The following is a 14,810-nucleotide window of genomic DNA, read 5'->3' as shown; positions in this document are numbered from 1 at the left end:
GTATTAATAAACTACAATACTTGTCACAATTAGACACCGATGTAAATTATTGCGAGTGTTTCGCAAAGGTGCTGGGGGGCACGGGTGGCCCAGTCATCTAAGGCGCTGCGATTAGCTGTGCAGAGTTGCGTCCCTTAGGCACGCCAGAAACCTATGATTGTGGGTTCGAATCCCTGTTCGCCCCGATTATGTTTCTAGGTTTGTCAGCACCATACCCGTGCTCGTGGGTTTCACGGAAGTGGTAAACGTCTGAGACCTGCATCACTTGGGGCTTTCCTCCAATATTAAGCTGACACGCCTTATTATGACTGGAATGAGGTTAAAAGCGGGGTTAAACCCAACTCACTCACTCACTTCCATCCTTTAGTATGAATTAGTTGTATTAAAAATAGTTAAAGTATTAAAAGTATAATATTCGCCATATGTCTGTGAATGGAATGCGACGTTAGCTAATAACTCACTCACTCGACATACTTTTCGTATGACTGTCTGATCTTTATTTCTCAATGTTACAGAAATAGCATTTGTGAGTTTTGTTCGTTGTCGACACAGTGATTAACATCACAAGTGTCGACCCACGTACAAGTGTCGACCTTCTGACACAATGACATGCAGTCAACAAAGTCACTGAGCCTGACCATTCGAACCATTTACTCGCCTTACGACAAGCATAGGTTCCTGAGGACCCTTTTTTCTGCGACTAACTTCATTTTTGTCTTTCCTTGGTCTGGATGTGATAAAAATGAAATACTGTTCGAAGCGTCGTAAAGTCTTACTCCATCAAAAGAAGATTACTCGACGAAAGAACTTGTTTGCAAATCTTTTTCTTTCTCTTTTATTTTTGCTTAATAGAGCAGGAATGTGATGTAGAAATACAATTTAGAATACACATTAACGTGTATCACTCGTTAAATTATCCAATGTCTATACGTATTTACAATACCCACACACATGAATCATCTTCTCAAGGCAAGGGTGATCACTGACAATGAAAGTCCAGTTTCCACCCTTGCCGAACCGGCCTGGAGTTCTTGGCTCGATCGCAGCGCCACCGGTGTCCATTACGAGTTATGTCCCTTATATGTCCCTCTATTGACCCTCAGATTCCACCTCTCATATCGAAACGAAATGGCGGCACCCAGTAAAGACCATCTGATCGATAATCAAATCTATCTTGTAATAAAACGGGTCTTACTTCGCGAAGTGCATCAAATCAGGTGAATACCTTGAATAAAAACATAAAAAATATCTGTTGACGCCGATCTGTCTACGCAAATCCTGCAACGGCGACTAACGGGATTGGGTGGTCAGGCTCGCTGACTTGGTTTATGCATGTCATCGTATTCGTGGATGGATGCTCATGATGTCAATCACTGGATTGTCTGGTTCAGACTCGAATATTTACAAACCGCCGTCATATAGCTGGAATATTGCTAAGTGCGACGTTAAACAACCAACAAAGAGATCTTCTCAAACCGGATGTCGACCGATGATTGGACTATGCATAGACTCGTTAGTCCAGCCAAAATATTACTCCGAAATTCCAGTCTAGTTTAGCAAGGATGGACACTGGACTTTCATAGTCAGTAAATTCCCTTGCCTCGGGAAGATGATATGAATAAGCATTAGTTCAATTTGTCGTTCACGACCCATTCATCTCATTTTCGTCAGGACCCTCGTTTTCCTGAATCTGGAAGATAGCGGATCTTTGCAACACGTTGTGCATCCCCGCCATTTTGTCTACAGCGCCATCTTGTGTTTTCTTGATGCTATGACGACGTAGAATCCGACCCCTGTCAGTATTTAAGGAAAGACGTCTTTCCACTGATCTCGGTGTGCCCGCGTCTGCGTCGAGAGATCGCGAGGACTGTAGTTTGGCTGAGCCACACGTGTTCAGGCTTGGGAACAACGTCGGCATGGACATCCTCCTCCTTGAATCGCCGTCACTATGAACAATCTTTTGGGCTAGCTGAAAATAAGAAATCAGTTGTGAGGTTAACAACAACAGCATTGCTCGAATTCTTTCCTGCAAGAATGACGTTTATTATGAGTGAGTGAGTTGTTTTAGTTGGGTATTAGATTGCTGATGCAATATTGCAGACATGTTAAAGGGAAACAACACTCCAACTTTCAGTCGTCTAGCCGGCGCCATTTTGATTAGCCCGCGTAATCTCCAGAACCCAATCAGCGCCAGCGACCCAACAAACTGGGCTTCTGACCAGCTAGGGGACCCGTGAAGATCCGGGGTAGAATAGGTCTTCAGCAACCCATGCTTGCTGTAAAAGGCTACTATGCTTGTCGTAAGAGGCGATAAACGGGATCGGCTGGTCAGGCTCGCTGACTTGGTTGATGCATGTCATTGTATCCCAATTGCATGGGTCAATGCTCATGATGTCAATCACTGGATTGTCTGGTCCAGACATAATTATTTAATTTATTTAATCGATTGCCCATTGTTATTAAACTCCATGGATTTTTTACTGTGGACATCATGAACATAGTTGTCACGTGTGCTATCTCAGCTGGCCAATGAGATCATTGCATTACAAAATTCTTTGAAGTCATATATTTTGCGTATTTTTTAACCGAATCGCCCGTAGATTGGTAGAAAATGTGTGTACAGCTGATTGCTGTTTCCAGCTTAGTTTACGAGAAAATACACACAGTAATCTATATTTCTGCATATAACGCAATGCCTAGCAGAACGGGAAATACAATTAAATGGTAAATTTATGGTGATTATGGTGTTTGGTGATAATTTATCTGAATTTCACATTTGTTTTTATCCCCTTTCGCGACGACTGCTTGGGTATAGGGGTGCATTCTAGGGTTCTAGATATGCATTCTTTGGTTCTATGGATGCATTCTTGGGTTCTATGGATGTATTTTAGGGTATGTGTGTGTGTGTGTGTGTGTGTGTGTGTGTGTGTGTGTGTGTGTGTGTGTGTGTGTGTGTTTGCGTTTGTTTCTATAAGTTTATTTTACACAGTATTTACACGATATTATATTAAAATGGAGACGGAGCCAGTCTAGTTGCTTATATGCATGAATAAAACGTATTAGTGAAAATGGATAAAATAGTAATAACGCCCATATACTAATGTTATTTGTGTACATTGAATACTTATATCAGTTGAATACATAAAGATGGCGTTCTATGGTGGTGTGGGTTTTCTTTTTATAGGTAAATGACCTTAAACAGCAAAAATGGACACACCAAAGACAAGAAACATGCACGATGTGTTACATTTGATTCCTTTTGTCTGGACCCCGGATCTGTCGAACTATTTCTCTGGTCCATTAAAGCTCGCGACAAAGGGATTCGACTATTATTGTGGTCGAATTAATCAGCTTAACGAACCATCAAACGCTTAAGCCATTTATATTACATCAGTAACGAGTGTTTATGAACAGTAGATTAAATTCTATCAACAGGTAATTCTTTACAAAATGTAAGTTGATAGTTCCATGTATTTCTGAATGAGAGGTACCGGTAATGTTTGTTTGTTTCTTTGTTTGTTGTGTGACGCCGCACTCAGCAATATTCCAGCTATATGTAAATAATCGAGTCTGGACCAGACAATTCAGTGATTGACATTATGAGCATCGATCCACGCAGTTGGGATACGATGACAAGCATCAACCAAGTCAGCGAACCTGACCACCCGATGCCGTTAGTCGCCTCTTACGACAAGCATAGTCGCCTTTTACGGCAAGCATGGGTTGCTGAAGACCGTTCTACCCCGGATCTTCACGTGCTCATAATAAGGGGGCCGGTCGGGTAGCGTAGTGGTTAAAGCGTTCGCTCGTCACGCCGAAGACCCGGGTTCGATTCCCGACATGGGTACAATATGTGAAGCCCATTTCTGGTGTCCCCCGTCGTGATATTGCTGGAATATTACTAAAAGCGGCGTAAAACCATACTCACTCACTCATAATAAGGACATGTGAATCAGACGAATGTCTTTTGTATCATTATAATCATGGTCTAATTCCTAACTTTTGAAATTTATAATCAGCTGACCCTTCTTAAAATCAGTTAGCGTACGTAATAAAAAACAACATTTGGACATTGGCCGATTCTACTTTGATTTCCACGGTCGTGTTGACCTTCTCCCGATCTGAACTATTGCCAATTTAAATAAGATTGATGACTTATGTGCCCACCTACCTTATCTGTTTCAGGTGTCTGTGAAAACGTAAATCCCTTTCCGCTTGATCTCGAGATGACGCTTAGAGAGGTCAAGGTTGATGTGTCGCTGTTACGTCTCTGAACAAGGGAGAGAACTCTTGCTGGACTCATTGCTCTTTTTGCCCTCTCTACATCCTGAAGGTCTGAATTCCGGTTCTTGGTGGCATCGGCTGACTTGGGAAGGTGGTCTCTGGACGGAGGAACCGACAAGCGACGGCCATTTTTTCCCAAGTCGACAGAAATTGAACGAGAAATCGATATGGATTCCGGTGTCGGTGACATGCGGACATAACCCGGATGTGAAACCTCTGGTCCAGATTCATTTCCGTTTCTTCTGTCCGCTTTTGACGAACGTTGGCGATTCCGTAGTCTATTTTGATCCTGCTGCTGTAGTTGTAAGCTGTTACATATCATACGTCTTTCACTATCTATAACTTCCAATGATCGTCTTCGTTGTACGTCCAGCTTGTCCAACCGTACTTTCAGATGGTGTTTCTCCGTTGATAGCCGCTGTTTTTGAGAAACAGACAGTTCGGACAAAAATTCATGCGTTGGCCTCCGTTCCTTTCTTGGGATGGACATATTCCTTCATATGAAAGATAAGAAAAGATTGGTTCTGCGTTTGCAACAGATGATGACGAAAATACCTTTTTGAATTTCAGAACATGTTCAAATTTATCTCCTGCTATTTGTTTGTTTGTTTGTTGTTTAACGTCGAACTCATCAATAATCCAACTATATGACGGCGGTCTGTAAATAATCGAGTCTGGACCATTTAATCAACCCCATCCCGATGGTCGCCCCTTTCGACAAGCACGGGTTGATGAAGACTAATTTTGACCCAATCTCATTCAAACCAGATCTAAGTTCTCGCTACCGCCAAAGAAAGATCTGAGGACATCCCATGACGGGTCACGTCAGAACGACCTTTCATCCAACCTTACCAGATCATGACAGTGACGGACGCGGTGTTTACTCATCATGCAATCTCGAAAAAATTAACGGAGGGTATTCCGAACGACAGTTACGTTGTTGTTTTTTATTATACATGTATCCATACAATCTAGGCCATCTATAAGCCATTCCAGAATGTTCTTTTTATAAGTTTTAATGTTTTAAATAGAGAATACGTCAAAATATGTTTCGAAGCGTAGTCGACAGTTTGAAACTTGTGTCTCAAAGCTCGAGAAAGCTGCCTTCTGATTAGCTAATGTCGATTGCTAGTCAGTCATTTCATTGGTCGGTCAAAGTTCGCGAAAGGGCGTTCTGACGTGACCCGTTATGGGATGTCCTCAGATCTTTGTTTAGCAGTACCGAAAACTAAGATCTGATTTTAATGAGATTGATTCGGGTAATCCTATAGAATACAGAAGTTTTTACACACTCATCGTACACATCGGCTAGTTGCCGGCAGAATATTAAACAGTGTTACATGTAGTTCCTATATGTTTCTACGACAGGAATATTTACATACACGTTGCACACATAGGCTAAACGTTTGCTCCTAGAAAAGTCACACGAACCTGCCGTCAGAATATAAAACTCTCGGATGTTGCCCATAGGTATCTACAACATAAATATTGTACATACAGGCCCCTGCAGCATAAATATTGTACATGCAGGCCTCTGCAGCATAAATATTGTACATACAGGCCTCTGCAGCATAAATATTGTACATACAGGCCTCTGCAGCATTAATATTGTACATACAGGCCCCTGCAGCATAAATATTGTACATGCAAGCCTCTGCAGCATAAAAATTATTCATACAGGCCTCTGCAGCATAAATATTATACATACAGGCCTCTGCAGCATAAATATTGTACATACGGGCTTCTGCAGCATAAATATTGTACATACAGGCCTCTGCAGCATAAATATTATACATCTACAACATACATATTGTACATACAGGCCTCTGCAGCATAAATATTGTACATCTACGCATCTACAACTTAAATATTATACATCTACGCATCTACAACATAAATATTGAACAAATACGTATCTGCAGCATAAATATTGTACAAATACGTATCTATAGCATAAATATTGTACAAATACGTATCTACAACATAAATATTGAAAAATTCGTATCTATAGCATAAATATTGTACAAATACGTATCTACAACATAAATATTGTACAAATACGCATCTACAACATAGATATTGTACAAATACGCATCTACAACATAAATATTGTACAAATACGTATCTACAACATAAATTTTGAACATACAGGTATCTTCAGTAAAAATATTATGCATCTATAACATTCATTTTATACAAATACGTATCTATAACTCAGATATTGTCCAAATACGCATCTACAACAGAGATATTGTACAAATACGCAATACAACATAAATATTGTACAAATACGTATCTACAACATAAATTTTGAACATACAGGTATCTTCAGTATAAATATTATGCATCTATAACATAAATGTTGTACAAATACGTATATATAACATAAATATTGTACAAATACGCATCTAAAACATACATATTGTACAAATGCGCATCTATAACATAAATATTGTACATATATGATCAACATAAGGGCTAAAATATTTCGTATATCAAAGTAACACCCACCTGCCGTCAGAATATATATCCGTCACAGGTAGTTTTCCCTATCCGTTTGTAGTCCGTCTCTATATTGATTGGTAAATTTGGCACTAACTATAAATACATATTAAGCCGAGGCCTGATCATTGATCCAATTATTCAATATCAATATACCCCAGGCAATAATCCGTAATCTTTATTGATACTGTAAAGTGATGATTAATATAACTGTTAGACTTTATTGTTTGCAAACAATAATGTCCAGTTTTCATGTCACGCTGTTTGTATTGTTTTTATGAATGGAATTTATTAGTTGTCTTATTATGACTGTGTTCGAGAAATGTTGATTTCTGCCATGGTATCCAGCGTTTGGGGTCACACGATATATTCTAATCCGCTTAATTCAATCTGATCATAGTTGGCAGAATACCCTGGGTCATTAAGGTGCAACTGGTCACATCAAATATAAGCATATTACCGCGTATTATCGGATTAACAGGCCCGTTGTGTGAGATAAATATGTACGAAAAAATATTATAAGTACTCGTTGTATATGAGAAAGTGTAAATTCTTATGAATTGTGAAAGGTTATGAAACGTTAATAAATTCATACTTCTAATTTTTGGGTCAAAGCATAACATTTTTCTTTGTAATCCTTTCAGTTTTGTTTGATACGTTCACAAAGATGTGTCTTATCAAATGTGACACAATATGCAGCCATTTACGGATATACATAACTGTACGTTACATTTAATATTATCTATCTAGCCACAATTGACTTGGATAATTGTCTATTGCCACAGCGGATAAATACTTGTAGCTGTCACGGTGATATTTACCTGGTCCCAGCATGAGGATAATGGATAACGTTTATTTATAGCACACAGATAACCTAATTATTTACCTAGTTAGAGCGTTTAGATACCCTTGATATTTATCTCGTCACACGTAGAAAACCTTGATGTTTACCTAGTCACAGCACATACATAACCTTGATGATATTGACCTTGTCACAGCACATGGATAACCTTGATATTTACCTAGTCACAGCACATAGATAACCTAAATGATATTTACCTAGTCACAGCACATAGATAACGCTGATGATATTTACCTTGTCACAGCCATAGATAACCTCGATATTTACCTAGTCACAGCACATAGATAACCTTAACGATATTTACCTAGTCACAGCACATAGATAACCTAAATGATATTTACTTAGTCACAGTACATAGATAACCTTGATATTTACCTTGTCGCAGCACATAGATAACCTTGATATTTACCTAGTCACAGCACATAGATAACCTTAATGATATTTACCTAGTCACAGCACATAGATAACCTTAACGATATTTACCTAGTCACAGCACATAGATAACCTTAATGATATTTACCTAGTCACAGCACATAGATAACCTTAATGATATTTACCTTGTCACATCACATAGATAACGCTGATGATATTTACCTAGTCACAGCCATAGATAACCTCGATATTTACCAAGTCACAGCACATGGATAACCTTGATATTTATGTCATTGCAGCTCATTGCAGATAACCTTGATATTTACCTAGTCACAGCACATAGATAACCTTAATGATATTTACCTAGTCACAGCACATAGATAACGCTGATGATATTTACCTTGTCACAGCCATAGATAACCTCTGTATTTACCTAGTCACAGCACATAGATACCCTTAACGATATTTACCTAGTCACAGCACATAAATAACCTAAATGATATTTACTTAGTCACAGTACATAGATAACCTTGATATTTACCTTGTCGCAGCACATAGATAACCTTAACGATATTTACCTAGTCACAGCACATAGATAATCTTAACGATATTTACCTAGTCACAGCACATAGATAATGCTGATTATATTTACTTAGTCACAGTACATAAATAACCTTAATGATATTTACCTTGTCGCAGCACATAGATAACCTTGATATTTACCTAGTCACAGCACATAGATAACCTTAATGATATTTCCTTAGTCACAGCACATAGATAACGCTGATGATATTTACCTAGTCACAGCCATAGATAACTTTAATGATATTTACCTAGTCACAGCACATAGATAACGCTGATGATATTTACCTAGTCACAGCCATAGATAACCTCGATATTTACCAAGTCACAGCACATGGATAACCTTGATATTTATGTCATTGCAGCTCATTGAAGATAACCTTGATATTTACCTAGTCACAGCACATAGATAACCTTAATCATATTTACCTAGTCACAGCACATAGATAACCTTAATGATATTGACCTTGTCACAGCACATAGATAACCTTAATGATATTGACCTTGTCACAGCACATTGATAACCTTGATATTTACCTAGTCACAGCACATAGATAACCTAAATGATATTTACCTAGTCACAGCCATAGATAACGCTGATGATATTTACCTTGTCACAGCCATAGATAACCTCTGTATTTACCTAGTCACAGCACATAAATAACCTAAATGATATTTACTTAGTCACAGTACATAGATAACCTTGATATTTACCTTGTCGCAGCACATAGATAACCTTAACGATATTTACCTAGTCACAGCACATAGATAATCTTAACGGTATTTACCTAGTCACAGCACATAGATAACGCTGATGATATTTACCTTGTCACAGCCATAGATAACCTCTGTATTTACCTAGTCACAGCACATAGATAACCTTAACGATATTTACCTAGTCACAGCACATAAATAACCTAAATGATATTTACCTAGTCACAGTACATAGATAACCTTGATATTTACCTTGTCGCAGCACATAGATAACCTTAACGATATTTACCTAGTCACAGCACATAGATAATCTCAACGGTATTTACCTAGTCACAGCACATAGATAATGCTGATTATATTTACTTAGTCACAGTACATAAATAACCTTAATGATATTTACCTAGTCACAGCACATAGATAACCTTAACGGTATTTACCTAGTCACAGCACATAGATAACGCTGATGATATTTACCTTGTCACAGCCATAGATAACCTCTGTATTTACCTAGTCACAGCACATAGATAACCTTAACGATATTTACCTAGTCACAGCACATAAATAACCTAAATGATATTTACTTAGTCACAGTACATAGATAACCTTGATATTTACCTTGTCGCAGCACATAGATAACCTTAACGATATTTACCTAGTCACAGCACATAGATAATCTTAACGGTATTTACCTAGTCACAGCACATAGATAACGCTGATGATATTTACCTTGTCACAGCCATAGATAACCTCTGTATTTACCTAGTCACAGCACATAGATAACCTTAACGATATTTACCTAGTCACAGCACATAAATAACCTAAATGATATTTACTTAGTCACAGTACATAGATAACCTTGATATTTACCTTGTCGCAGCACATAGATAACCTTAACGATATTTACCTAGTCACAGCACATAGATAATCTTAACGGTATTTACCTAGTCACAGCACATAGATAACGCTGATGATATTTACCTTGTCACAGCCATAGATAACCTCTGTATTTACCTAGTCACAGCACATAGATAACCTTAACGATATTTACCTAGTCACAGCACATAAATAACCTAAATGATATTTACTTAGTCACAGTACATAGATAACCTTGATATTTACCTTGTCGCAGCACATAGATAACCTTAACGATATTTACCTAGTCACAGCACATAGATAATCTTAACGGTATTTACCTAGTCACAGCACATAGATAATGCTGATTATATTTACTTAGTCACAGTACATAAATAACCTTAATGATATTTACCTAGTCACAGCACATAGATAACCTAAATGATATTTACTTAGTCACAGTACATAGATAACCTTGATATTTACCTTGTCGCAGCACATAGATAACCTTGATATTTACCTAGTCACAGCACATAGATAACCTTAATGATATTTACCTAGTCACAGCACATAGATAACCTTAACGATATTTACCTAGTCACAGCACATAGATAACCTTAATATTTACCTAGTCACAGCACATAGATAACCTTAATGATATTTACCTTGTCACATCACATAGATAACGCTGATGATATTTACCTAGTCACAGCCATAGATAACCTCGATATTTACCTAGTCACAGCACATGGATAACCTTGATATTTACTTCATTGCAGCTCATTGCAGATAACCTTGATATTTACCTAGTCACAGCACATAGATAACCTTATTCATATTTACCTAGTCACAGCATATAGATAAAGCTGATGATATTTACCTAGTCACAGCCATAGATAACCTCGAAATTAACCTAGTCACAGCACATGGATAACCTTGATATTTACTTCATTGCAGCTCATTGCAGATAACCTTGATATTTACCTAGTCACAGCACATAGATAACCTTAACGATATTTACCTAGTCACAGCACATAGATAACCTTAATATTTACCTAGTCACAGCACATAGATAACCTTAATGATATTTACCTAGTCACAGCACATAGATAACGCTGGTGATATTTACCTGGTCACAGCCATAGATAACCTCGATATTAACCTAGTCACAGCACATGGATAACCTTGATATTTACTTCATTCCAGCTCATTGCAGATAACATTGATATTTACCTAGTCACAGCACGTAGATAACCTTAACGATATTTACCTAGTCACAGCACATAGATAACCTTAATATTTACCTAGTCACAGCACATAGATAACCTTAATGATATTTACCTAGTCACAGCACATAGATAACGCTGATGATATTTACCTAGTCACAGCCATAGATAACCTCGATATTAACCTAGTCACAGCACATGGATAACCTTGATATTTACTTCATTGCAGCTCATTGCAGATAACCTTGATATTTACCTAGTCACAGCACATAGATAACCTTAACGATATTTACCTAGTCACAGCACATAGATAACCTTAATATTTACTTAGTCACAGCACATAGATAACCTTAATGATATTTACCTAGTCACAGCACATAGATAACCTAAATGATACTTACCTAGTCACAGCCATAGATAACCTCGATATTTACCTAGTCACAGCACACAGATAACCTAAATGACATTTACTTAGTTACAGCACATAGATAACCTTGATATTTACCTTGTCGCAGCACATAGATAACCTTGATATTTACCTAGTCACGGCACATAGATAACCTTAACGATATTTACCCTTGTTACAGTACATAACTAACCTTGATATTTACCTTCAGTATTCCATCAATATCACAACGGGGATTCGAGAAATGGGTTTCACGCGTTTACCCACATGGGGAATCAAACCTGGACCTTCCGCGTGACGAGCGAACGCTTTAACCCCTAGGCTACCCCACCGCCCTTCAATGTGTGTTAGTGTCAGGCTGCGTGTGTTAGTGTATGTGACTGATGTGTGTGTTAGTATGTGTGTATCTGCTAGTGTGTGTATGTGTGTTAGTGTCTGCCTATGTGTTTAAGTGTATGTGAGTGCTGTTTGTGTGTGTGTGTGTGTGTGACCTCACAGCTTATCATATCCTCCTTGAGCTGTATTCTTCATCCGTAAACCATGATGCCATCAGTATAATAACTAGAATATCACAGATTTACATAAAACTAGTTAGAGAGCATGTAAAAATATATTATCATTTTGCAACACAAACAAACAGTTGAGTAAAAAATAGTTGTTGAAACATCAACCTGTAGTATGACAGTTGGTTACTGAATTCCCAGTCTCCCTTCCCTTCATTTTACTTAAATTCTAACACATTCTACAAAGAAAGGATCGACTTCTGGAACGCGTTATGCCATCTGTACTCAAACCAAAGTCCGTCAAATTCAAGATTTTCGTTGAGTAATTCTTGTATCCTCGAATGTGATAAATCCTTATATTAGTCTCTTGCGTAATGCCAAATTTGTAAATCCTTTTCACTACCGGGGCACTCGGTATGTTCAAAACAAATGTAATCATCCATATGTATGTAGTTCTGTTTCCAGGTGACTTTGTTCTCCAGTGTGACGGTGCAATTATAACGGCTTGCTTTACTTTCCATACTTCGTCGAGAGCTGCAATGAAGCGTATCGACGTTGTTCTAAATAAAATCGACAAAATCCTTTCCATATTCAAAAGAAATATCTGCTAAAAGCAGAGTCGATAGTATGATTCTGATTATATCATGAACATGTGTTTATGCATCACTATCACTGTTGATAACAGGTGTTCGCGAAAATGTGAGCGATCCTTCCCTGCCGCTGGCACCCGTCACAAACACATGCAAAGGCAAGTCAAGTGTTCACCTGAAAATACATGGTGACATATGTCAATCTACGGGATTTCATCGGACGTCATTTTTGTCACTGGTGCCGTTCACTGTACCATAAGCATGTGGTTATGAATCACTATCAAATAGTAATGACATCTTGTACCACCCATTAGAACGCGGGGTAAAACAGGTCTTCGGCAACCAACCCGCAAGGTGCGACTAACGGAATCGGGTGGTCAGGCTCGCTGACTTGCTTGATGTCATCGTATCCCAATTGCGTGGATCGATCCTCATGATGTCAATCACTGGATTGTCTGGTGCAGACTCGATTATTTACAGACCGCCGTCATATAGCTGGAATACCGCTGAGTGCGGCGTTAAACAACGAACCAACCAACAACCATTTGCAAGGCATTCTTACATGTACTAAGTTGACCTCGAATGGGACGGTGCATGATTCGCCTACTATAGGTTATCCAGAACGGCATCCGTATTGTTTTCTGACATAAACCTTTCATTTGCAAGATGTTCATTAATTCCTGAATTTGTCCTTGAATGTGACGCTCGGTATGTTTTACCGACTACAGGTTATCGAGAGTTCCATTCCCATTGTTGGCTAGTTAATACCCTAAAAAGCGACTGTGCTTGTCGTAAGACGCGACTAACGGGATCGGGTGGTCACTGGATTGTCTGAACTAATACAGCTGGAATATTGCTGAGTTCGGCATCAACCAACAAACAAACAAATAAAGAAAGAAAACCATGTCAACCTGGACCCGTGAAGAGCCGGGGTGGAATAGGCTTTCAGCAACAGGCGACTATGCTTGACAAACGGGATCGGGTGGTCTGGCTCGATGACATGGTTGATGCATGTTATCGTATCCCAATTGCATGGATCGATGCTCATGGTGTCAATCAGTGGATTGTCTGGTCCAGACTCGATTATTTACAGACCGCCGTCATAAAGCTGGAATATTGCTGAGTTCGGCGTTAAACAACAAACCAACAACAACAGGTGACGAAGATGACGTCTCAATGATCATGGAGGTCGCAATTTCACAGTGCAGTCATAAAAGTGAATTTGCAAGCGTATACTTTCTTTTGCCCAGTAGTGTTTCACTGACTCAGGTTATCGTACACTGAACATTCTGAATCCACGTATACTGAATCTGTAGCTGTCAATATGCACGGCATAGCTCAAACTGATTGGTTGCTTGTTGTTTAACGCCGCACTCAGCAGTACTACAGCTGCATGACGACGGAACTGTAAATAATCAAATCTGGACCAGAAAATCTCGTAAATGACATCATAAGCATCGATCTACCAACTGGGATACGATGACATGCACTAACCAAGTCAGCGAGTCTGACCACCGTTCCCGTTAGTCACCCCTCACTTTCAAGCATGGGTTGCTGAAGACCAATTCTAACCAGGATCTTCACGGTCTGATGACTGATATGACCAGGCAATGAAATTTTCGTTACTTACACCGATTAATCGCCGTCAACGCTGTCACCAGTAGGAGCATCCTTGTGTTGGCAGATGCTGAAACCCGTTTCTATTTCTCAACTTTATCATGTGCATAATGCAACCCATCCCGGGAGAAGCACGCCGATGGCTCAATCATCAGACAAGCACTATCCAAACCTGGTGTGGTCAATTTGGCTTAATCCAGGTAAACAATCTGAATACACTGCAATCCACGCATGCTGGGAGAGCACGACAGCTACGGTAATTAACAAATAAAAGTCCTGGTTGGAATGTATTGTCAACGC

The 14,810-nt window shown here is 38.8% G+C and overlaps 1 protein-coding gene across 2 annotated transcripts; it reads right to left on the bottom strand.

Moving 5' to 3' along the window:
- Nucleotides 1–336: 336 nt before the first annotated feature.
- On the bottom strand, nt 337–14,810 carry LOC124145714. Of its 2 annotated transcripts, XM_046515606.2 has the most exons (4): nt 6,796–6,834; nt 5,716–5,758; nt 4,172–4,778; nt 337–1,969 (listed from the first exon to the last, which is right to left on the bottom strand). In XM_046515606.2, exons 3-4 carry the CDS (start codon nt 4,772–4,774, stop codon nt 1,643–1,645), a joined length of 930 nt encoding a protein of 309 aa, XP_046371562.1. In that variant the 5' UTR covers nt 4,775–4,778; nt 5,716–5,758; nt 6,796–6,834; the 3' UTR covers nt 337–1,642. The 2 variants fall into 2 exon arrangements, with proteins under 2 accessions (XP_046371562.1, XP_046371561.1); XM_046515605.2 differs by lacking the exons at nt 5,716–5,758; nt 6,796–6,834 and adding an exon at nt 14,524–14,810.

Source organism: Haliotis rufescens, unplaced genomic scaffold (genome assembly GCF_023055435.1).
Source record: "Haliotis rufescens isolate VD_foot unplaced genomic scaffold, xgHalRufe1.0.p SCAF_21, whole genome shotgun sequence".
In the NCBI taxonomy this organism is placed as follows: domain Eukaryota; kingdom Metazoa; phylum Mollusca; class Gastropoda; order Lepetellida; family Haliotidae; genus Haliotis; species Haliotis rufescens.
The sequence above is the reverse complement of the archived record's forward strand: the minus strand, read 5'-3'. Positions and strand labels throughout refer to the sequence as shown.